The sequence below is a fragment of the Dendrobium catenatum genome, unplaced genomic scaffold (genome assembly GCF_001605985.2).
Source record: "Dendrobium catenatum unplaced genomic scaffold, ASM160598v2 fragScaff_scaffold_832, whole genome shotgun sequence".
NCBI classification, from domain to species: Eukaryota; Viridiplantae; Streptophyta; class Magnoliopsida; order Asparagales; family Orchidaceae; genus Dendrobium; species Dendrobium catenatum.
In genome coordinates, this window is record NW_021319294.1 from 101,009 (window position 1) to 128,184 (window position 27,176).

A 27,176-nucleotide genomic window follows, 5' to 3' on the forward strand; every position below is an offset into this window, starting at 1 on the left:
CGTCCGGATTCCGCACGGATTAATTTCTCCCATCATACGGGCAGGATCCCTGCCAAATTTCCCCTTTTTTTCTAGAGCGCCACCAATGCCCAAAATCCATCGCCTCTCTCCATTTTGAGGCTCCTCTCGCCTCCCCGCCGGTTTGCGATCTCTTCTTATTTGCTCCGTTAACCTTTCATGGCGTCAATATCTGGTATGTACTCCCCCTCTTCTGCCGTTAAAATCGGTAGATCCCCTATCACTATCCTTCTCTCCCGCCGAGACGCCTTCTTCGTACCGATCTCGCCGGCCGGCCGGTCCGTCCGGCTGGCGCAATCCGTCGCCAGGGATATCCCTTCAGGTTTCTCTGCAGTCTCCAATTCCCCAGCGTCGAAGACCGCTGCCGTAGAGAAGGACCAGGTTAGTCTTTGGCATCGGTATGTGGATTGGCTTTACCAGCATAAGGAGCTTGGGCTTTATCTCGATGTGAGCCGGATTGGCTTCACCAGTGAGTTCTTAGAGAGAATGGAGCCTAGGATGCAGAGTGCATTCGTGGCGATGCAGGAGCTTGAGAAGGGTGCCATTGCTAATCCAGATGAGGGCAGGATGGTGGGACACTACTGGTTGAGAAATGTGGCTCTGGCTCCCAACTCGTTCTTGAGGTCGCAGATTGAGAAGACGCTAAACGCTGTATCCGAGTTTGCAGACAAGGTTATCAGTGCTCAGGTGTGGATGCACTTTCGCTTAAATATTTTGTCCTTGGGAATGTTTGAAGGGATTTTCATGGAAAAGTGGAGGATTTTTGGCGAACTTCCACGGACTTTTACCTTTTCATAGTAATTTTTATCTAGAAGATCGTGTTCTTGCTGGAATTTGTAAATGAAGAGCTGTGCTTATGATTTTGTGGTTAAAGCGTAAGGGGCTGTTTGGCAACAAGCAGGATTTCACATGAGTAGGATTTAATAAATTTTGTAAATCCGAATATACTAAATCATGAGGATATTAAATCCCAAAATTGTTTGACATGACATTTGTTAAATCCTATTAAATCCTAACAAACTCTTTGGCTACATATTTTAGAATTTATGATGATTAAGAATTTGAATGTGAATATATTCATAATGCATATGCAATACAACAACAATAACAACATCAAGCCTTTATTCCGCTATATGGGGTCGGCCACATGAATTGTATCATGCTAAGAGTCAAATTCTTATTTAAAACTAATAAAGAAAGGTCATTTCTAATATTTTTTAACTCTACCTTTCTTAACATAGGCTAAATCTAATACATCTACCCTCCTAACCAGGTTATTGGAAGGATTACATTTTATGTGACCAAAACATCTATGATGACTCTCTCTAATCTTATCTACCACTGGAGCTACTCTAACTTTTTCACGTATATACTCGTTTCACATTCTGTCTATAAGAGTGAAGCCACTCATCCAATGACCATCCTCATCTCTGCAACGCTTATCATAATTTTATGCTTCTCTTTTAATGACCAATATTTTGAGCCATAAAGCATTGTACGTCTCACCACCATCTCATAAAATTTTCCCTTAAGTTTGAGGGGCACTTTTCTGCTACATAACAAGCCCGATGCATTCCTCCACTTCAACAATCTAACTTGAACTCTACTAACATTATTCATATATATATATTTGACCAATCCCCGAACTCCAATATAGTGGCCCTTGCACACTTTTTGCTGTATTTAGGCTTTATAGCACATCGTTTCCAAATAATGCTCTATTATTAACACAATGTTTTAAAAAATTTATGTCATATTTATTCAAAAAGTTTTATATTGATTGTCGACTATCTAATGCAACATTTTACTTTTCTTATCAAGGGCTTGGGATCTGGCAACGACAGTGTAATGCATATGTAAGAAATGAAAAAAGTGAAATGATATCTTTGAATTTCATCACTAACCAAATTATAAATTCAACATAAATTTAGACAATAGAATAAATCAAACTTAAGTTCATATAATATGAATTATAAAATCAATAAAGAGTACATAGTAGAAATTTTGTAGATGAACACATTAAGTAGTAGTGGACAATAAAACACTCACCATGCTTACATTTGTAGATTATTATAGACTGCAGGAATGTGCGTACCATTAATTGCACCCACATCATTTTTGAAGTAACGATAAAATTGTGTATTTGCTCATATAAAAAAGATGATACTCTGCATTTGGCAATGATAAATTAATAAACTCATTTTGACAATAACATAATAGAACATAGTACATGATTAAAATACCTGGTCTTAGTTTTTAGTGAATGCTGGAATAATTCACATAACTGTCTGTAGCTATAAGCTTAGGCAACCCGCCATAGAAATATAACTAGTTGTTCTGCTGCGATAATATATCATTTGGCATGCTGCAATTCATTAGTAGGCCGTTTAGATGCAAAAGCCTTAACAGCTGATAAGCTCATCCCATATGACTAGGTGACTAGCCAGCACATCCTCCATGTATTGATGACCTTTATAAGCCCTATCAAACATAATTCTTCTTATCTACTGTTCCTCCTCAGAGAAGCTACTCTCGTCTAAGACGTGTGGAGTTGATTCACCAATGATCTCATTTATTTGTAATTACAACTCAACCACACCACAAAGTGTATCCGGAAGAATTCCACATCTTAGCTTTATGATATAAACCTAAATAAATGAAGTTAATGAATAGCAGGTAATGCCATGAAATATATCAACTTATGAAACATAACAACTAACAAATATTGAAAAAGCATAAAAAACTAATAGAAAAATAAGGCTGCTCATTACGATTTATTTGGTAGAATGTGGTAGCGGTAGCTGGTGATTTTTTCTCGCACTCTCTTACAGGTAGGCCAGAAAGCATGACTTGTAGGGCTTTTGTGAATGCAAGCATGGCAAAAATCACTCAGCACAGTAATGGAGTAAGGCCATTGCTTGTGGTCATTGGTTTATGCAACTTATTTGTCGGGAATACAAACGGTAAAGGAGGATTCAGTGCATAATGAACACTTTCCTAAGTAATTTAATTGACACTAATTTTTTTGGTAAAATAATTTCCTGAACGAGCGTAGTTGGTGGCCTAACTGTGCAAATAATTATATCCCATTTGTACTCTGACCATTAGAAGAAAAAGAATTAGATTTTGCAGTAGATGAAATAATAAGAATCTGATTGTACTATTATCTTAAATAAATGGCTAAATATGCTTATTTAATCAAGGATCTAATTGAATTCAGTTTATTTTCATCTGATGTCCTTTTGATTACCAAAAAAAACACCTTGTATGAGATCATTAAAGGTATATTTTGTCGTTTGAATTTAGAGATAAATTTATAAAAAACAATATTGTTTGTGATATCCATCATTTAGTTGGAATGTATTCATACACTAAAATTGATTCAAACTCCATGAATCATCTCAAAACTCCCTTAAAAAAGATGATTCCAACTTACAAAACACGAATTAAAAATGAAATACAATTAATGAAGCAACATGACATACATGATATATTGCTAATAAATGACGAATTAGAACAAACTATCAAATAAGCACAACAAATTCGATTATTACAACCATGCTGGGGATGCATACAAACGTGTGACAGCTTACGAAATGCTCAATCTAATTTTTAAGAAGTTCACCATCTCATGTCATAAAGATGGCTTTGTTGTTCTTGTTCTCTTTGAGTGCATCTTGGATTACAAAGATTGCTTGAGTAGTCATATTATCGATGTTGACTAATTTAACCAAACATTTTGTAAAAAATGTACAAACCACTTTGTTTAGCTGTTTTCCTTAAACATTACCGTATTCTTATTTTGCCTCAACTAATAGCTTGTTTAATGTATCTCTGACTCCTTTCTTCTTTGTGTGTCCAACGGTATATATGGGTTCTTCACTCTACCTTTTAGAGCCTACAATGGGACTTGAATCTGATTGGTTCTCTGGTTCTACATCGAACTCGGCATTTGGTAGAGTTCTATTAACATTGCATTCATCCTCAAAAGCTAACACTATAGCCTAACATGAAATCATCTGTCGTGTTTGGAACTTCTTCTCTTTTAAGTTCATCGTAGGTCATGCTAGTTTCTAGTGCAATATTTTCAGCACAGATCTTCTCAAATATTTCGTGCTTTTTTGTAAAAATGAACCAACTTCAGGTTCTCATATCATTCAAAATACTCAATTATATGTTCATTCTATTATTCTTGCATATAGATTTTTAATAAGATGAAGTACTTGACTGATCTACTCCCACAGCTCATCTGTTGCGACTGGATATGAAGTTTTTCATCCCATCCCCAACCGATTCATCTTGTTATTTGATAGTGTTCTAAACTCTGCTTTAATATTTTTGAACCTTATCATGACGATTGTTTCGATGTATTTGGTATATAGATGTCTATTCATCACTTTCATGAGGTTCGACCATTGTTCCTTATTCAAAATGCCATTACAAAGTTCCCATAGATGAATTGTTCAAGTAAGAGCTTCTTCAGTGAAAGGAAATTCACACAAAGAAAAAAGGCTTGCAACAATACCTTCTTCACTAGTGTCGACAGACGACAAAGAGAAAGTGGATGTCAAGAATGGTGTTTGGTGCTAAGGTAGAAATCCTATCATTAGATAAAAGGATTTCAAGAATGTTGCAGGAGAACTATTTGCAAATCCATAAATCACGTTTAATCCGCTGAACTACAGGATGCTGTAAATCCGGTATCTACGACAAAAAAATGATAATTCCGGATTTATGATGGGTGCAGATTTATGACGCTCATTTCTTCCATTTGGCAGGATTTAGCATAAGTCTTAAGTAAATCCTACTTAAAACATGCTACCAAACCGACCCTAAGAGCTAATTAAGTGAAAGCAGGAAAGTTCGGATCTCAATTTCTTATGCACTTACTTTTTTCAGTCATCTTACAATTAAAAAGAGAATAAAGGTGGTTGTTGAAATTTATTTAAAGAGGCTGGCGAAGGTCGGATTAGGGGCACTTGGCCTGCAATAGAGTTCAAACTTGACACCTGCTTATACGATTAATTTTTATGCTTTCCCTTTGTAGCAATCCCTGCCATGTACATCTTAAAACCATAGTACATGATAAGTGGATGTTCTGTTGTGAACTCGAATTTGTGTGATTTTGTTAAAATGCTAATTTGACTTTGACTAGCATAAAATTTTGCAAGTTGTTCATGAGAGACTATCATGGCAATTTGTAGTCCCTTTCCTTCCTAGAGAAGAATGTGCTTGCCTTCAATGTTTCTGGCGGTCAAGTTTAATTTTGTTGAGAACCAAACTTTTCATTTCAATGTTCGAAATTAGCAATATATATATATATATATATATATATATATCGTCTCTACATTACACAATGCAGCTTCATGAAAAAAATTAGCATGACTCTTTGAAACTTTTGTAAATAATGTATTGGATATGAATCTTAAATGAGGTGTATATGTAGAAGTTGCTAAGGAATTGTTAATGGCTCATTACATAAAGTTAAATGAGATATTCATATATATTAAACTTTGGATTAAGATTTTTTTTTTTTGGTATTTTAGATTGTAAACATTCATTCCAACTTTTTGTATAACATTATATGGTTGTTTTTTAGCAGTGAGTTTCTGCAAGATTTTTGCAGAAACCCTTTTAGAGTTCAAATAAATCATTACCTGAACATTTAGTTTAATTTTCACACATCTTTTGTTTACATCTTTATTAGAATTATAGTTTTCATAATCAAGAGCAAGTTTTTAGTGAATATTGCCATGGAAATCATGCATATGATTAATGGATGTTACGATAGGATGAGATGTAGGGGTGTCAAAAAATGACCTGACTAGCCAACCCTACCTGAAAAATTTGAGTTTGGGTTGACTCATTTAAAAAATGGGTCATGTTGGGGTTGACCTATTTAATCAACTGGTCGGGTTCGGGTTGGGTTTTTCCAACTCCCTTATTAAATAGGTCAAGTTTGGGCCCGCAAACCCATTTTTGAAGAAAAACTAACCCGTTTCATATTTTTTTCCTTAATATTTTTAGTTTTAGGTATACTTTTCTCATTCTTGATCAAATATGTACATTTAATAGTTAATACTACAACAACAACAAATAACAACTACATCAAGCCTTTATCCCAATATGTGGGGTCGGCTACATGAATCCTTTTTCTCCATTGTGTCCTATTAAAAGTCAAATTCTCGTTTAAATCTAATAAAGAAAGGACATTCCAAATATTTTCTAACCAAGTATTTTTAGGTCTACCACTACCTTTCTTAACACAAGTCAAATCTAATACATTTACTCTCCTAACTGGGCCATTAGAAGCCGCCATTTTATGTGACCAAACCTTCTAAGATGACTCTCTCTAATCTTATTCTCCAATTGAGCTACTCCAACCTTTTCACGTATATGCTCATTTCATATCCTTTCTCTAAGAGTAAAGTAACTCATTCACCTGAGCATCCTCATCTCTACAACACTTAATATTATGCTTCTCTTTTAATGACCAACATTCTACACCCTAAAGCATTATAGGTCTCACTACCATCTTATAGAATTTTTCCTTAAGTTTGAGGGGGACTTTTCTATCACACAAAAAGCTCGATTCATTCCTCCACTTCAACCATCCAACTTGAATTCTACTAATAATATACCCATCTATTTCAAAATCACAATGAACCATATACCCAAGATATCTAAAACATATACTTATTAATGACTTGATAGTCCAAAGTCACAATCCCCCCACTTGATCTATTACTATTAAAATTATACTCCATATATTCGATTGTAGATCTACTCAAATGAAAACCTTTAGACTCTAAGGTTGACCTCCATAATTCAAGTTTAACTTCAACACTCTATCTAGTCTTATCAACAAGAAGAAAATCATCAGCAAAAAGCATACCAGGGTACAACCTCTTGCAAATGTCTAGTGAGAACATCCATGACCAAAGAAAAATGAAATAGGTTAAGGATAATCCTTGATGTAATCCAACTAAAATAGAAAAATATTTGGTCAAACCACCTTATTTTGAATACAAGTAGCAGCTCCCACATATGTATTCTTAATGACTTGAATATAAGCATTATTAAACCTTTTTTTTCTAGAACTCTCCATAGCACTTCTATTGAAACTTTATCATATGCTTTCTCTAGATCAATAAATATCATATGTAGATCTTCTTTATTCTCTCTACTCCATCAAACCTTTCAATAAATGTATAACTTCCATAGTAGACCTACCCAGCGTGAATCCAAATTGATTTTGAAAAATGTTAGTGTCATGTCGTAACCTATGCTCCATAATTCTCTCCCATAGTTTTAAAATATGACACATTAACTTAATTTCTCTATAATTCACACAATCTTCTGCGTCACCTAATTTATTCTTAAAAATATTAATCAACACACTAATTTAATAGTTAATAAGTAATAAAAAAATTTATTTTAACCAAAATGGGTTAATGGGTTGGATTCGGGTCATTTGGGTTGCTAGCGGATTGTATTTGGGTTGATATTTTTGACCCATCTATTCAATGAGTCGGGTTTGGATGGATTGTATCTGGGTCGGGCCAATTTTGAGTTGGGCAGCCCATCAAATTGTTATGACACCCCTAATGAGATGCAGGTAAGAAAAATACTAAAAATACCTATATTTCTTAGTGAGTACATTTTAACTAATTCATTAAGGGAAAAATGATTAAAAAATATATTTTATATTAACTCTTTCATAAATGTTTTGTTGATAAATGATAAACCACACAATATTGCATGCCTATTGGTTGTATGATATCTCTTTAATGTTTATGTACTCTAAATGATTTAAAGATTAGTCATGATGGATTCAACCGGATATATTTAAATTTATTTTCACATTTTGTTTAAGGTTGTGACTATTAATAAAATATTTGAATTGTTGACATAATATATTTTTCTTTATGTTTATGAAGAATCTATAAATCAAGAAACCAAGAGTAAAATATAAAATTAATATCAATATGATTATTCACTGTTGAAATCTAGCCGTTCCTAGTACAAAGGATCCGACGGACACAAAGATCAATCCGTGGGATACTCTCATGGATCATGCCATAATGAGGGAACGAATTTAGGAAAGATTTTATTTTCTTATTTGTGTATTAAATCTGTAATTTATTATTTCCTCATTAGGATATCTTGTATAGATCTATAAATAGGGAAGATTGTAATGAATAAAGACAAGCTTTTCCCTCATAAATCTCTAGTTTTAACATGGTATCAGAGCCGATCAGGAGGCCTTCATTGCCGAACGATCCAACCTTCTGACGCTGCAAGAGGCCGACCCAGAAGTGCCGATTCTGCCAGTCGCTACCGCAGATGGACGCCTCGACTCCGTCTGAACTATCGACGAACGAGCCTAGACGAACAGCCACGAGGAAACGAAGGATATGAAGGAGCGGTCATACCCGTCCAAAATCGTCCGTGCGGAAGACCCTTCCGAAGCCAATCGCAAGTCCGTCCTGATTGCTGAACGAGAACCCGATCGCGCGAGCTTCCTGTTTCTGTCTCTGGATCCACTCGATCGGCAGGAACCGCACGAAGTCCGACCGAAAGCAGGGACGGACACGGGACAAGCGTCGAGATTGGACTCGGCAGCGTGGATTCGACTGCTGGGGTGGAGTCGGACGGAGGCGTGGCAGCAGGCATTGGAGTTGGCCTGGAAGAGCGGCGGTTTGGTTAGGGCAGAAGTAGGTCACGACCGGTTGCAGAGCCCGGCCAGACACAGACTCCTGCTTCCACCTCGGATCTTGCCAACCCGAGATTCGTCCGAGGCAGAGCTCGAACCCGTGCCCCTATACCAATCCGAGCCTTTATTTTAAAGGCTCGGCTGGTGTGTTTTATTAAAAAGAAAAAAAAAACGACCTTTATTATCGATTAGAAAATTTTTGGGAGCCCTCATTGTTGTCCAAAAATCAAATAGATAGTCTTCATTACTATTATTTGATTCAAAAATGTCAGAAATTAACTCTTCTTCAAACACTGACCAACTTGAGGATTCCATGGTGCACCAAGGACGAGGTGACCTTCAAAGCATTCAACCTTCCTATCGTCTAAATGGGAAGAACCGAAGAACTACCTGAAGCGGTCTCAATTTGTGAAGACCTACTTGATGGGGAAAGGTAAACTACACTATTCTTGGACGAACGCAAAAAAGGAGATCCCAAATTTGGGCATGGGATGAGCAGAATCCATGATTATGTCATGGATGTGGAATTCCATGACTCCAGAAATTAGTGACACATTTATGTTCCTTCAACAGCAAAGGACATATGGGATGCTGCCAGACAAACCTACTCCAAAGCTCGTGACGCGGCCCAACTTTGAAGTTAAAGTCGTTGGAAGCATGAAGCAGGGGAGTAAGACTGTGACGGAATATGCCACCATTCTACAAATCTGTGGCAAGAACTTGATCACTATAGGTGCATGAAACCAGATGTCCGGAGGATGCTGCGATCTTAAAGAACTTTATTGAAAAAGATAGTTTTATGATTTTCTTGCAGGACTCGATGCAGAATTTGACCAAGTTAGTGTTCAGATCCTCGGCAAGGAGGAGATGCCATCACTCAACGAAACCATTTTCTCTCATCCCCGTAGAGAAAGTCGATGAGGAGTAATGTTAGAACCAAAGACAGTTGAAAGCTCAGCAATGATGATGAACAAAGAATCGTTATGGAAGGAGAAGGGTAAAGATCCTTCTAAGTTCAAAGACAAGGACTCACTTTGGTGTAGCTATTGCAAAAAGTCAAGACACACAAAGGAAACATGCTGGAAAAATACATGGAAAACCCCAGCAAGGAGTGGAATCAAAAGGGTGAAACAAGGAGCACATCAATGCCACAACACTACAGTAAGCCAGAAGCACGGTCCAGCCTTGGAGAATTCAATAAAGAAAGATATTGAAAATTAAAACACTCCTGGTATCTCTTGAAAAACAAATGCTCTTCTTCACTTGCACTCTCAGGTAAGACTCAATTTCTTTCAGTTTAAGTGCTTCCAGAAATCATCTAAAGGAATTATGGATAATTGATTCAAAGAGCCACAAATCATCATGACCACTACACTCCTACCCACCTCATAAACTATACTCCTTGCCCAAACAACAAGAAAATCATCACTGCTGATGGTTCTCTTACCACGTTAGCTGGCCAAGGAGACATCATATTATCTCCTTACTCACCCTGAAAAACGTCCTCCAATACACAAATATCCACAAATCTAATATCAATACAAAACTTACAAATGACCATAATTGTCAAGCCTATTTAACCCTACTTATTGCTTATTTCAGGACCAGAGATCGGGAAGAAGATTGGACTTGCTAATGAGAAAGCAGGATTGTACTACCTGGAAGAACCAAACCAATTTAATAATAGTTGCTCTATGTTATCCCTAGTAGATAGGAATCCACTTTTGGCTTCATCATTATAGACTGGACATCCGTCTTTTGATATCCTAAGACATATGTATCCACAACTGTTCAGAAAATAGAAAATAAAAATTTTCATTGTGAAACCTGTGAGTTGGCTAAACATAAAAGAACCTCATTCCAACAAAGTGAGAGATGTGACACTCCTTTCTACCTTATTCATAAATTTATATGGGGACCCTAAAAAATCAATATCTCTGGGGCACGCTGGTTTGTGTCTTTCATTGATGATCGCACTAGAGTCTCTTGGTCTATCTCCTTAAAAATAAATCTGATGTTAGCACCATTCTTCCCATCTTTCATTCCATGTCCAAAATTAATTTGGGGTAAAAATACGGAGATTCCGCTCCGATAATGCCAAAGATTTTCAACCAAACCCTTTTCTCATACTTTCAGAATGAAGGGATCATCCATGAGTCCTCATGTGTTCACACCCACAAACAATGGGGTTGCAGAGAGAAAAAATGGTTACCTTCTAGCCACCACCCGAGCCTTCCTACTTCACTACAATACACCCAAATCCTATTGGGGGGAAGCTCTTTTAATTGCAGCATATCTCATAAACCGATTACCTTCAACAGCTTTAGGCCTCAAAACTCCAATGGAGACCTTGTCCTCTTTTTACCCAGAGTTTCGAACCCATCATAATATTGCACCAATCTTTGGATGCACTGCCTATGTTCATATCCACAGCCATGAGCGAGGAAATTAGACCAAGAGCACTCAAATGCATCTTTGTTGGTTATTCAGCTACTCAAAAGGTTATAAGTGTTATCATCCTCCCACAAGAAAAACCTTTGTTTCTATTGATGTTACCTTTGATGAGAAAAATTCCTATTTCTCAAAAACTCATCTTCAGGGGGAGACTGAACTTGAGGAAGATGAGGAAATTGAACTAGCACCTCTTGACATTCCTCCACCACCTCAAAACAATCCACCTGAAACCCAAGAAAGGGAAACAAATGACAACGTTATTAGATTTGAAAAGATTTACTCCAGACGTACAAGCTCAAGCTGTATTCCAAAAGCAGATCCAAGAATCTGAACCATCTCCTGGAAATAAGGATAGTTCACCACCACCCTTTATACCCTATAAACACTCAATATCCTTAACAATTTTCATCGTCACACAAAAATTTCCTTGTTACATTAGAAGATATCCATATTCCTAGATGTTTATGAGGCCTTATCTGATAAAAATTAGAAAATGCATGAAGATGAAATGCAGGCCCTGGAGAAGAACAAAACATGGGAGATCGTCAATCTATCGATAGGGAAAATCGATCGGCTGCAAATGGGTGTTATCATTAAAATACAAAGCTGATGGCACACTGGAGAGATATAAGGCAAGACTAGTGGCAAAAGTGTTTTACTCAAACGTATGTCATTGACTACCAAGAAACGTTTGCACCTGTGGCCAAAATGAATACTGTTCGAATACTATTCTCACTAGCAGCCAAGTACAATTGGCACCTTTGAACAACTGGATGTGAAAAATGCATTCCTACATGGGACTTAGAAGAGAGAATTATTTATGGAAATACCACCAGGCTTTAAAGAACTCTGAAGGTAACAAGGTGTGCAAACTGAAAAAAGCTCTATATGGGCTCAAACAATCACCAAGGGCCTGGTTCGGAAAATTCTCTAAATTCATGCTCTTGAATGGGTATCAACAGAGTCAAGGGGATCATACACTATTCTTCTAACACTCAGACTCAGGGGGAGTCACAATATTATTAGTGTATATTGATGATATTATTTTGACTGGAAGTAATGAAGAGGAGAAAGCCAGTTTAAGAAAAATCTTGCTAAGGAATTTGACACATAAGAACTTGGTAGACTAAAATATTTTCTCTGAATTGAAGTAGCTCACTCCAAGAAGGAATCTTCATTTCACAACAGAATACATCAAAGATCTTCTAAAAGAAACAGGTAAACTTGCTTGTAAGCTAGCACAAAAACCAGTAGAACCTAACTTAAACTGGGAGAAGCTAAAGAAGATCCAGATGTAGATAAATGGGCCTACCAGAGACTTGTAGGAAGTTGATCTACCTCTCCCACACTAGACCAGACATAGCATTTGCTGTAAGCATGGTCAGTCAGTTTATGCAGAATTCAAAGAAGATTCACATGCAAGCGGTAGACAGGATATTGCACTACCTTAAAGGAAGACCAGGAAAATGAATTATCTTTAAGAGAGATCGTGGAATGACCCTAGAAGTATACACGGATGCTGACTACGCAGGATCACCGGTTGATAGAGATCTACCTCTGGGTATTGCACATTTCTTGGAGGTAACCAGTTACATGGAGAAGCAAGAAATAGAATGTCGTGGAAAGATCTAGTGCAGAGGCAGAATATCGAGCTATGGCCTTGGGAATATGTGAGCTACTGTGGATCAAAATAATCCTAGAAGATCTGAAGGTTAAGTGGATGAGCCATGAAGCTACATTGTGACAAAAAATCAGCAATCAGCATAGCCCACAATCCAGTCCAGCCTGACAGGACCAAGCACATAGAAGTGGACCGACATTTCATTAAAGAAAAACTAGACAGTGGTCTAGTAAGTGTTGACCATGTATCATCAAAGGATCAACTTGCAGATTTCCTTACTAAAGGATTGGACAGTCTGTCTTTCTCCGTATGATTGTCAAGCTGGGAATGACAGATCCATATTTCCCAGCTTGAGGGGGAGTGTTGAAATCCAGCCGTTCCTAGTACAAAGGATCTGACGGACACAAAGATCAATCCGTGCTCTCATGGATCACGCCATAATGAGGGAACGAATTTAGGAAAGATTTTATTTTCTTATTTGTGTATTAAATCTGTAATTTATTATTTCCTCATTAGGATATCTTGTATAGATCTATAAATAGGGAAGATTGTAATGAATAAAGACAAGCTTTTCTCTCATAAATCTCTAGTTTTAACATTCACCATAGGAATGGTCTTAAATAGTTTATAGGAATTACATCATAAATGTCTAATTGTTTTAACCGTTTTTGTCGATATCGAGCCATTCACTCATAACCAGGGATTGATTTATATTCTATTTGAGATTTAGGTTTATAGATGAATAATATTTTATTTTTGATTCTTGTTTTAAGTCTTTCTTTCTGGAGCAATTTCATGAACTTGTTCTTGTAGGTTTCAAGCAATTTCATTAACTTTTCTGTAGGTTTACTTGACAGATATTATATGCATCACCATAATGTAGTGCGACTAAAGAAACTGGTTCAAGCATCAAATGTTTTATTCACTTCAACATGATAATCTTTTCTCGCACACTTACACTATTTGAATGCATGTCTTGTGCTATTTTACTCTGTCAATTCATTATTATGGTTGCCAAAGTAAAAGATTTGACTGACTATGATAGTGGGTTTACATTACTATTTGCCATAAAAAAGTAACCAAAAACACTACAGTATTTGCTGGCTAATCATTTTGTATTATATGTGGGCGGGCCTAAAAATAATAATTAGATTGCCTCAGTTGTACTGGACGTTGTGTTCAAATCATAGAAAATAGCCTATATATATTATATTGATATAGTATATATATATATATATATATATATATATATGTATGTATATATATATATTGTATGTATAATATATATATGTATGTATATATATATATTATGTAATACATTATATGATATATATATGTATGTATAATTAATTATATATATATATATAGGTAAAACTACCATCATTAACTCCTCCCATTGCATGACCGGAGCCTCGTGCATGCTTTTTTAATTCATCATCATTTAATTTTATCTATATTACTTTGGATTAACTTTATGATTATCCTTCTCCATCATTTCTTTTGAGTGCTGCTTTGGAGTTAATTCATTGCACATGCATACTCGTCCACCTAATTATATGATATTGTTATTTAAAGTTGTAAGATTGCATTGCTGCAAAGTTTATATCTGTAATTTGTTGGAACTTAAAACTGTTTTTATGGAGCAGTAGATTTTGTTCCAATGACCTTTTTCTCTAAAAACAGATTAAGCCCCCATCATCTTCCCATGGGCGTTTTACTCAAATTCTCTCTGTGGGTATCGGAGGGTCAGCTCTTGGTCCTCAATTTGTTGCTGAAGCATTAGCCCCTGATAATCCTCATCTGAAGGTGAAACCTTTTTTCTTTATCCAAGTTCGTTATTGTTTAAACATATTTCCTATTTTTTTAGCTCTACTAATTATGGATAATCGATACTTACGCTATATATGTTAATCTAATCTACTTTTTGTTTTAATCTTTCTTAGATAATACTTAATTTCCTTCGTTATTTGTAATCATCCATGTATAACATCCAGAGATATATTCTGTTGATAAATACTAAGCACACTGAAAAGCAAACCAAAAATTCCTCTGAATGGGGGTGAAAAAAGACTTTTGCTCCCTCTCTTATAAGCACCTCAGATAAAGGTGAGGGAGGGTAGAAAGGTCATTTCTGCTCAATTTGATGAAAATTTTGGCGTTCTTTTCGGCCTCCATAACATTGCTCATTTCTTTTGCTTTTATCTGTTTTCATATTTGTTTTTTGTAATAGCACTGAATACTTAATTCCTTGCATTTTCTCTTGCGGCTACATCATTCTTCTTCGTAACACACTTTCCTTCAAAGTATTTTTTAAGGGAGTTCAGTTAGTGAATTGCAGTTGCGTGTTTATCAAATTTTACCATATTTTCAAAGACGTTTAATGCCCGTAATTTTTTGTTCCATGATGCTTTGAAAAATCATTAACTAATAGGTTGAGTTTCATGCATAATTCACAGTAATATTATTTGATGCATTTTAAAAATGCTAATGTGCTATCTTTGCAATGTTCCATCTTTTTGTCACTGCACCAGATACGGTTTGTTGATAATACAGATCCAGCTGGGATAGATCATCAAATTGCTCAACTTGGAACCGAATTAGCATCCACTCTTGTAATTGTAATATCGAAGGTAAAAATCGTTGCACATCATCTTCAAATTCTATTTAGGTAAATTTGAAACATGATTAAATTTGGTTTTTAAAATTGATATTGCATCCAGAGTGGAGGCACTCCTGAAACTCGAAATGGTTTGTTAGAAGTGCAAAAAGCATTTCGAGATGCTGGCCTAGAATTCCCGAAACAGGTTGTGGCCTCAGGTTTTTGTTTCTGCTTTTTATCTTCTGTTGTAAACTTTTTTCCTTTCATTTTGAGTTGATGGTAAATTTTTAGCCAATCCTGCATAATGAGATAAAAACTTTTTTTTTTTTTAATGAGAAAAAGACTTGATGATGTTGTTGTTGTCATCTTTGTTTCACCCAATTCTTACTAACAGTTATTCCTATGACCTAGGTTAAACTATTATGGCCTCTGAAAAAATCCCAGCTTGGATCTATTATACTAGAGAGTCGTTATTTGGGTTAATTTTTTAAAAGACATATTAGATAGTAGATAGTAGCTAAAGCTTTACCTGGAGATTTCTCATATAGAGGACTTCATATTCTTGGTTAAGTCTTCCTATATGTGCAAGCACACATGATAAATTATCCCTCATAATTATAAGAGATAATTTTTGATTAATGATAGTTTGTAGGATCTATGATTCTTTTCTTTGGTGGTATCAATTTGGATCGGGGAGAGAAAGATACATCATTACTTGCTCATATAGATAGTTGGAGAATGATGGAAAACTTGATCAGATAATCAAGATCTCATGATTTTGTTATCCTAATTTGTCACAGACCATAATCTACTTAATTAAAAGAGATAGTCAGCCTAACTTGGTTGCATAATCATTGTCAATAGCCATGAGTTGCATTGCTAAGAAAATCTTGTAGAACTGGGGGAAAACTTATCAAGGTGATTAATTTCAAGGTGACCTTGTCCAAAGGACTCCATGTGTTGTTAAGTGTGCTTTATGATTGAAAACTCATAAACTTAGCCATTGTGTAATATTTTGACCCTTTGTTTGATTATCACGGTTCAGAACCGCATGTTAGGCATGACCACTCAACTTGAAGGGACTTTGCCATGGTTTTCTCTATTATTATATTTTTTAGTGTAATCATATTAATGAAAAAGATATTCCAAAAATCCTTATTGAGCCTTAGTTATTGAACAGCCACCCTTGGCAATTGATAGCTATGGGCATAAATTAGCCAGTTATTTCTTGGACTTTTTGGCTTTCATATATCTTTATTTTTTTGCATTATTTTCTTTTTCTTTCGTGCGCGGGCGCGCGCGCCGGGGGGGGGGGGGGTTTGAATGGAGTCTGGAACTAGGAAAATGGGTTTCTTGAAGGTTTTTTTTTTTTAAAATTGAAATGAGTATTTTTATGAAACGGATCCTCTCCACTTATGATTTTTTATGATCAAACACATTATCGGGGGAACGCTTTGGACTAGTTTGCTTGATTTGAAGTTGGTAATATTAATGACATTGTCTTTTGCTAGAAACCCTTTTGATTATGATATGAAGCAATCGTACCCATCATAGTGGTTAATGATCAAAATATATTTATCTTTTTGATTTGTTGGGTGATCTTTAACATAGTTATTGCCAGGTCCCAAGACTTTAGATGAGCAAAATGAAGGGTTGCATTAGGTAATCGACAACCAGCTTAAAACTTGTAGAATATTCAAGATATTAATCCTTTAATATATTGTGTTAATGTTAGGGCATTTTCTTAAAGCGAAGTGCTGTATGATCTTGATACAACAAAAAGTGTACAAGGGGACCGCTACACTGGTGTTGGGTGCAGTTTTAAGTAAGCAAAGGTTCCCACATGATGGATGGATATGGGCAAAGAAACTCTTCCGTGAAACTAGAATTAGGATAGAAACATGAAATATGGGGTTCTCTTATAGACAAATTTATAAAAACTAATAGATCTTATGATTTATAGGAAGATAAATATTATATGCATTTGGTAAATTAAATTAGGTAGAGAAAAAGCTAAGGAGATTGAATGTTTAAAATTTATTATGGTATTTAGATAGACGCCATATTAGAAATATGATATGTGTGATTATAAATAAGAGTTTGAAGGATAATGTTGTCAAAATTAATATAATTGAAGATAAAATTATAATTTTAAAAGTTGTTATTGATGATAAGATTATTAATATTAAAAGTATTTATACTTCTCAAGTAGGTTTGAATATGTTTTCAAATTAAAATTTTATAATACTTAGAAGAATTAATACAAAAGATACATTTTGAAGAAACATTTTGTATTTGAGGAGATTTAAATAGACATGTTGGTAAAATAGTAGAAGATTTTAAAATCATTCATGGTGGCTATAAGTTTGGAGCTACTAATGAAGATGATATGATCATATCATATTTTGCTCTAATTTATAATTTTATAATTGTTAATATCTTATTTTGTAAAAGAGAGATGCATATCATGATAGATATATTAAAACTCAGATTGATTATTTTTTAATAAGAAAAATGGATCATTTAGATTATAGAGATTGTAAATTTATTTTGCGTGAATGTTTATGTACCTCGTATCATTTATTACTTTTAAATTTTATGATGAAGCGGCGAAATATGAAAAATAAATTAAAATGTTATTATAGGATTAGATGATGGCATTTAAAACATACAAACAAAAATAATTTTGAGAGTAATATTCATTATCTCAAAATTTTGATTATGTATGAGAAAACTAATGTTATATGGTAAAAGTAGTTAATGATATTAAGAATCTTATAAAATATATATTTGGAGTAAAAAAAGGTAAAACTCATAATAGTAAAAGTAAAAATGGACAGTGATAAAATCAAAATGTACAAAAAAGATAAAAAAGAAGAAGTTTTGTTATAAAAATTGATTTTGATGTGAAAGCTCAAATAATTGAAAAAGATACAAGGGTGCTCATAAGAAGTTTTGACAATTTTGTGTTTGATTGGATGAAAAAGGAATCCAAAATAAGTAAATTTAGTGTAAATCATTCTAATTCATTTTTTAAGTAAACTAAATTCATCCAATTTTGAGTGAGAATGATTTACATCACAAACAAGCTTGCTTGATTGCTGCCTATCGCTGTCCGTCTCCACTTGCTGCAAGCTGCCTCCTGTAGCTGACCACCACTTGCAGTAGACCACCGCTGAATGCCCCCATTGCTCACTGTCAGCCTTCACCGCCGCCCGTTGCCACTCGTCATTGGTAGCTGTCCCCCTCCCTCCCCCTGCTCAGTCGCTGGTAGCCACCTGCCACTATCTGCTGGCCACTGCAGGCTGAAGCCTCCACTCACCGCCGACCATTTTTTGACTTTACACTACATTCATTACTTCAAATCAAACAAAGAAAATCATTCACTTGCATTTATTCGATAATCTTTTTAATGTAGATTGTGAGAATACGGTTGACTTTAGTGATATTAGCATCCTATTTGAAAATAGAGATTTTTGTTTTGATAGTTATATAAGTAAAATTGAAATTTAGAGATGATTTTAAAAAAATGAAGTGTGGAAAAGCAGTTGGACTAAATGATATTCTAATGGAGGGAAATTCTTAGGAGATGATTAAAATTCTTGGCTTACTAAACTTTTTAATATTATTTTGAAAACTAAAAAGATGCCAGATAAGTGATGGTGTGTTTTGGTTCTTATTTGTAAGAGTAAAGGTGATGCACAAGTATGTGTGAATTATAGAAGAATTAAGTTAATGTGTCATACAGGAAAACTATGAGAGGGAATAATTGAGCATATGCTACAACGTGATACTAATATTTCTCAAATTCAATTTCGATTCATACCGGGTAGGTCTGTCGTGGAAGCTATATACTTATTGAGAGGTTTGATGGAGAAATATAGAGAGAATAAAAAGGATTTATATATGATCTTTATTGATTTAGAGAAAGCTTATGATGAAATTTCAAGAGAAATGTTTTGGAGAGTTCTAAAAAAAGAAAGGAGTTAATAATGCTTATATTCATATCATTAAGGATATATATATGCAGTATCTATTACTTGTGTTCAAACATAAGGTGGTTTGACCAACTATTTTTCTATTGCAGTTAGATTACATCAAGGAAGCTTTAAGCCAATATCTTTTTTAATTTAGTTATGGATCTTTGTACTAGACATTTGCTAGAGGATGTACCCTAGTGTATGTTTTTTGCTATGTTAAGAAAGGTAGAGGTAGACCTAAAAAGTTTTGGTTAGAAAATATTAGAATGACATTTTTTATTAGATTTAAATAAGAATTTGATTCTTAATAGGACAATGGAGAAAAAGATTCATACAACTTGCCCCATGTAGTGGGATAAAGACTTGATGTTGTTGTCGTTGTAATCTTTGATGATAACCCTTCTAGTTACTGCATGAAATAATTTCACCCATCATAAATGATAAGACTCGAAGTATATGAGTCTTTGTGGTATGGACTTTTTATGATATTGCAAACCCCTCTAGTTATGATTTGCAATAATGAAACAACCATTGGAGTGAAGATGTTTGGAGAATGCATTTAACGATTGGGGGCTTGATTGTAATGAGTATCTACTTTGTTTTGATTGATAATAACCTGCTCATTATCAAAGAGCATGGTGCTTTAAGTTTATTATTTAAATTTTAATCGAGCGATTGGGCATTGTTGACAACCCCTCCCGTTATGATTCTCTAGTGATTGCACCCATCATGAGAATGAAGAATCTCAAAATTAAAGATAAGACTTAGTTGGGTTGATTTATTTGATGTAATCATTGGCTTTTTAAACAATTATGAAGTTTTTGTTTCGTTCAATTGATGTTGCTTGCTAAATTAGAAAAAGCTACATTATATCAACTTTACTGGCGAGTATGTTGAATGGGGGCCAACTTTGTGTGGGCATCTTGTCTTGTTAGAGGGGAAGACCATAAGAAACTCAAAGTTCAATCTTTTTTATCTCAATTGGTCCTAAGCTAGTAAATTGGTTATTTTTTATGTTTTTTTGGTTAGCCTTGTGAAGCTTTGCAAACTTTAGAGTTCTTTCCTTGTTGACGTTTTTTTCTTGATCGAAGAGATTGAACCTCGACAATTTTGCTGTTTTAGCACCATGAAGTTATTTCCTTGATTGAAGGGATTGAACCTTGAAAATTTTGCTGTTTTAGCACCATGACTTCTATGGATTCTAATTCTATTGGTTTTGATATGTTGCATAATTTTAGAAGATGTTTAAGGTGTGCGCCTCAAGGTGCGCCTCGATTTGAGGCGCAACTTGGATGCCTCGAGGCTTAAGCCTCAGTTGTTTGGCTGAGGCTTAAGCCTCAGTTGTTTGGCTGAGGCTTACGATTTTCTTCATTGAGGCGTTACGCCTCGAGGTAGTTTGAGGCGCTGCCTCGATCAATTTTATTTATTTATTTTAGTTATGAAGAGTCGAGAACACTTATTAGATTTAGAGCTTCGTCGGTTCGAAACATTTGTTCCAATCTTCGCCCCCCTTCTACAGCTCTTAGCTAAGGAAACACTCTCTCGGCTTCATATGCATTGCTTCAGCCTCGCTTGCTTCGGCCTTGACTGCTTCAGCGTCGATTACTTCGGCCTCGCTTCGTGTTAGGACGAGTTTTTCGTGACGAGATAACAATCCATCTTCCCTTTCGAGCTCGTATAGGCTTTAGTAGCTTCGTGAGAAGCAATAATGAAATTTAAGACGTGCATTTCTTACATGATTTATTTTAAAGTTAGATCAGCTTAATTTATATTTATTAAAGTTTAACAACTTCATCTTACTCTATTGCTTTTTCTAGTTTAGTTTAAGCCAGAAGAAATCAGTTGGTCACGTAAAATAATATTTTTCATAGTTTCTTAAGCACCGAGGTATAAATTGTATTTCTTATAGCTTTCTTCTTTTTGAATACACAATTTTTTGCTATCAGGTCTCTTTAATTGCTACGACATATTTTTGAATGAATTTTACCACAAATAATTCTTTTTCATTTGAATTGTATTTGCTATTACTTTTGATTTTTTTTTAAAATATATGATTGAGTTGCCTTCATATCAAGATCTTTTCGTAATTTATATTATTGAATCGTATGGAGGCATTATTTAGAAGGGCTAAAATTGGGTTGATGGAGAAAAAAGTAATTTTTTTTGTGAGTAGTTTTTTTGAATCTTGTGTTCCAATAACATTTATCTTCAAACAAATCATTATATTCTTAATTTACTTAATATTTTATCATTTTATGAGTTATTTATAATTTTTAGTACTTTATTTTTTCAGTTTTTAGGCTTACACATCGATCTTCCTCGAGGCGTACGCCTTGCCTCACTAATATAAAATGCCTTGATTCCCATATTGCCTTTTAAATCTTGATCTGTTGACAACCTTGCACATCATTAGGATTTAGGAGTAGTCTCTAGAGGATCTTGTTTTATTTGAAGTAGGTTAACTGGTAATATAAGCGTTATTGAAAATATCTTCAATTATGATTTGCAATAATTTGACCCAACATTAAGTAGAATTGGGCATTGGGAGAGTTATCTTAATGGTTGAGGGCAGTTTATTTGTTGTTAACTAGCTATGATTTTCAATAACTGTACCCATCATAGGTGTTTGGATTATCTTGGCATTTTGATGCACAAATCGGGGTAATGGACACGTTGATATGAATCTGATGGATTGGCTGAGATGCCAATCAACCCAACCCCAGTAGGGGGGGGGGTGGGTGGTCTAGCTGGCGGGTAGAAGAACCCTGTGGGCCCCATTAGTGTGGGCGGCTAGCAAGGAGAGGGGAGCTCAAAGGAGATTAATTATACTTTTAATTATTTACCATAGAAAACCAAAATTCGGAGAGAATTATGAAGGTTTATTTAGAGAAAGAGGGCTAATTTGAATACAGATTTGGGAGGGAATTAAGAAGGTTTATTTAGAGAAAGAGGGCTGATTTGAATTCATATTTGGAAGGGAATTAGGAAGGTTTATTTATGATTAATTAGGTTGTTTATTTTTCATTATGTGATTTTGTGTTTTGGAGTAGTTTTCTTTGGAGTTGTTCCTAGCGGCGCCTAGAGTTTGTGGAGAGTCGATCTAATTCTTGAATAGTAGATTAACTTGTATCTTGCCAATATCAAAAAAATTAGCCCATAATATCATTCTTTCTTTCTGATTTATGCTGTGCTCTCTTCGTTATTGCTGTTTTTGGTTGTGTGGAGATTAGATTCCTATCAAATTAGTATTAGAGTACCTTTTTTGGGATCTATGGAAGCTAACAAGGTTGATACGTCGCAGGAGCAGTTTGATTGGAAAATTGAAAAATCAGTTGACTGAAGATGAACTCATTGCAGCTGCTCTATGTCTGGAGGGGAAGGCTTTGTCCTGTTAGCAGTGGAGAGATTTGTGAGATTTGATCCGATTATGTAGGGAGTTCAAAGACTTAATCCACTCCCACCAGTCGTAGAGCTCATTTTGCTTTAAAATGCACTGGTTAATGCTCTAAAGTTAGGGTACCATCAGATCCGGATGAGGCTCGAGGATGTTCCCAAAATGACATTTTGGACTCATGAGGAACACTACGAGTTTTTAGTGATTCTTTTGCCCTCGCTAATGCTCTAACTACTTTTCAGTCTTTCTAAACATGGTATTCTGGCCATATTTACGGAGGTTTGTGTCAGTCTTCTTTTAGGGCTTATGAGAAGCACTTAGAACACTTGGGATTGGTGTTATCCATACTGTAGGACCACCACTTGTTTGCCAATATGAAGAATTGTTCATTTGCCTAGCTTAGAGTGGATTATTTGTGGCACGTAGTATCACAGGAAGTAGTAGCTGACAAAAGCAAAATTTAGGCCATGCTATCACAACCCAACATGATTTTTATCGTGTTGGGCTGTGATAGGAAAATCCAAAATCTAGTTTTTAGAATATTCAGATTCCCTTCCAAATTAAACTTTAAATTAAATAACAAACTATAAAGCTACTAAAAATATCTAAGTGCTAAAAATAATCTCATTAATAAGATTTCTTTCATTTCATTAAAATGTATAAAATACAGTACATGACTATAAGCAGAAACTACAAAATTAAATAATAAACTAGCATTGACTGTACAAAAATCAAAAGAGAAATATCTATAAACTCAGATATGATGTTGAACTGTTAATCACCAAGCTCCTCCCTTTTTCAGATTCTGAAAATCAGAAGTAAAATCATAGTGAGCTACAAAAGCTCAACAGTCCACACAATTTATTTTAAAATTGTAAATTATTTTATTAAATATTTTACTGAATATTTAAAAGCAGTCTAATAAATCATTGTATTGAGAAATGTAATAAAAGCATAATAGTTATTAAGTTATTTAAATAATAATACTGAGCTGATAAATAAAATGATTCATATCATATAGCAATTTATATCACATTTTTGGGACCTAGATAGAATCTCAAAAGATTGTAGCTCCTTATGACTCCCTTTTATGCTTATCACACCACAAAATGTCCATAGGCATCAAAATATGGCTTATAGCCATCATAATATGCCCGTAGACACCACTATTCTTTGATACAGACAATCTCAAATGATTCTGGCCCCTTATATCTCCAAGTGGATATAATTTAATCACATATGCACATTTTTCGTCATATTATAGTAGTTAATGCGTAATCGAGCATGTGCCAGAATTATATAGTTTTCTATAGTGGCAGGAAGTAGAAAATCCTACTAAGCAAAGATGTATATTTTCAATAAATAATCAAATTATTTGGGATTGAATAAAATAGTATTTTAAGTCTTTTATCATACTATTAAACTACTTTTTAGAGTCCAAACAATTTTTTATTCAATAAAAAAGTCACAAAGTTCAAAACTCTCGTTGTAAATTTTTTTACATCATATTCAAAATGTTCATAATCTATATAACATATAAAAAATTTCGTGATGAAAGTTTTATCAGTACAATATTCTCGTCTCTTGGTAACAAAAACCAAAATTTAATAAAAAATTTGGTAAAAATTACGTATTTTTGAAAAATTGAGATAAACATAATGTGACCTATGTGAAGAAAAATAAATTTCTCAATTGGGCTGATGGACAAAAATGGCTCTAAGATCTCCAAAATCAAAATTTTTTGTCTCTCCTCTCTTTACTTCTTACATTTTTCCCTATTGCTTTATGTTAATGGGAATGAGCATAAAATAACTCAAATTTTTTTTTTTCATTGGTGGTAAAGAATTTTTAATAAAATTTTATTATTTTAATAATTTAATTTTTTTTAACAGAAAAATTCATCTAAAATTTTTTATATCTTCAAATCTAGGAATCCAAAAATCATACAAAAATATTCATAAATTAGATAATAATGTCTAAAACACTCTCGTGAAATCGTTTTACAAAACGGATATCTAACAGTCCCCAAATCCTACACTTGTACCGACAAGCATTAATTTTTTAAGGAATTTGACCTAAGCTCAAAAATTATTAAAAGATCTAGTAAAGTAAAGCACAATATTGTATATATTCTTATGAAAACAGTTTGTGATTTGAACTTATAATGGCTCATGAAATAATTTTTTACTATTATAGGTCAAAATAACCCTTTTAAAATTTAAATGTTACTACAATCTACCCACCTTTAAACAAATGTCGGCCTCGACATACCCAGATTAAAGTAAAGTCAGAATAAACTTGGATACAATTATCTCATCTCTGATTCCTTCTCCTATGTAGCATATCTTTCTGTCATATTATTTCACTGAATTCTAACCATATGAATCTATTTACTTCTTAGCTTTCTGACATTATAGGCTAATATTCTCTTTGATTTTTTCCCTATAGTTCATATGCGGACGTACCTCGATGTCTTCAGCAGATATCCTATTTTTAAATGTTGACTGTTAAAATTTTTTTTGAAACAACCGACATACCTCCACGCCGGCCCCACTTCACGTGATCTCTCCAAACGACGCTTTGCTTGGCACAGTAACTTCCATCAGACAATTCAAAGCGATAAAAAGAAAGAGATACGAAAAAAATGACACTTACACTTGCTCATTCGCTTCGACTCCAACTCTATCATTGCGGTTCAACTTCGTTTCTTCACAAAGACGTCTAGGGTTAGGCCTTCATCTTCTCTCTTCGTCGTTGCCGTTCGCTCTCCTTGTTTCGCAGGAGACAAAGAGATTGCACGCACCGTCCCTTTCGCTCCATCATTGCTGTTCGACTTCATTGCGTGCCCTAGCCCTCTTCCGCCATCCTCCCGCCTGAGCCTCCTCCGCCGCCATCTCCGCCGCCATCTCCGCCGCCGCCTGCCAACGCCGAGCCCTTGCGTGATCTCCGTCTCCCCTCCCTGCCCGACCGGGGCTTTGCCTGATCTGCCTCTCCCTCTCTGTATATTAATATAATAAATGTCTATTATTATTATTAATATATATAATAATATAATATTATATGTAAAAAAGAAAAGAAAAGAAAATATTTCAAACAGATGTCGAAGACGCCGGCCGTCGTACCTTAGGTCCGACCGGGATGGTTTCAAAATTCGAAGACCTGCGCTGTTGATTTTTAATCCGTGCAGATGATTTTAATAATTGAAGACCTCACGCAGTCGATCTTAGATCCTGGTGAGATGGTTTGAAATCAAAGACCCTACACCGTCGACCTTAGGTCCGGGTAGGAAGAATTACTGCAGAGCCGTCCCGATTTCTCCCTCGGTGGGGAGGTGATGCTGGGAGGCTGCTGAAATTTCAAGAAAAATTATAGAACCTTTTGTAACAAATTTAGAGCAATTAAATTTGAATTTTCAATTAATCAATAGAAAAATTTGATTAAAATTATTCAATAAAAAAATTGATTGATTAATTAATTAGATAAAATTCATGAGTTGTTTAAAATACGAGCAATTTAAATTCAAGAGCATTTGAAAATCCAAAATTTTTTAGAAATATGTGAACATTTTAAATAAAAATTCTGGACCAAAAAATTTTTAAAATGTGAGATCAAATTTTTACAAAAAAAAAAAGAATGGTTTGTATTCAAGTGCTATCAATTAAATCGAGAATACTAAAATTTAATGGTCAATTAGAGCAATTATAAAACAAATGCAATAAAAAGAGGGAAGAAGAGAAGTTTCCACTAAATGACATGTACAACTTTAATTGCTAACTTCCCAAATCTCTTGTACAAATTGCTCTCCAAAATTCTCAAACTCTCCAAACCCTCAAACTCTCCAAAAAACTCTCAACTGAACTCTACAAACTGCTCTACAAAGCTCTCCTGTACAAGCTTCTACGGCTACTTGTAGGCTCTATCTTTTGCAATTGAAAGCCTAAAAAAAAAACTGCAACTACTGGCTACGAACACCTGCAAACAAACAAATGAAGGGTCAGTACGTCATAAATAAATTGAATGAATGCTGATAAATCTAAGCTACTGTAGGTAGAACTAGAAAGCAAAAAAGTTAAGTACGAAAAAAGCTAGTAGTGCAAAACTGCTAAAAAAAATAAACAGGTAGAGAAGTGGACTACTGTAGTGGGAAAAAGACTACGAGCACAAATCAAAACAACTAAAACACTAACACTAGTGTCAAAACTCCGAAGTATCAAAATTATAAACTCAACAAACTCAAATAAGTTTAGAACAAATCTCCAAATCTCCAAAAAAAAAAAGAGTTCAGAACAAATCTCTAAACAACAAAATTCAAAATTTTTTGGGCAGCCTTGTTTGTAGGAATTTGGTTGTAAAACCCACTACTCGGCAACTTTCGTAGGAAAGTCGTAAGCCCG

The 27,176-nt window shown here is 34.7% G+C and overlaps 1 protein-coding gene across 1 annotated transcript; it reads left to right on the forward strand.

The window, feature by feature from the left end:
* On the forward strand, window positions 1-25,765 carry LOC110097894 (glucose-6-phosphate isomerase 1, chloroplastic-like). The gene is made up of 5 exons (XM_020824531.2): window positions 1-705; window positions 14,493-14,615; window positions 15,341-15,439; window positions 15,530-15,655; window positions 25,634-25,765. The coding sequence occupies exons 1-5, from the start codon at window positions 178-180 to the stop codon at window positions 25,763-25,765; spliced, it is 1,008 nt and encodes a 335-aa protein (XP_020680190.2). The 5' UTR covers window positions 1-177.
* Window positions 25,766-27,176: the final 1,411 nt, after the last annotated feature.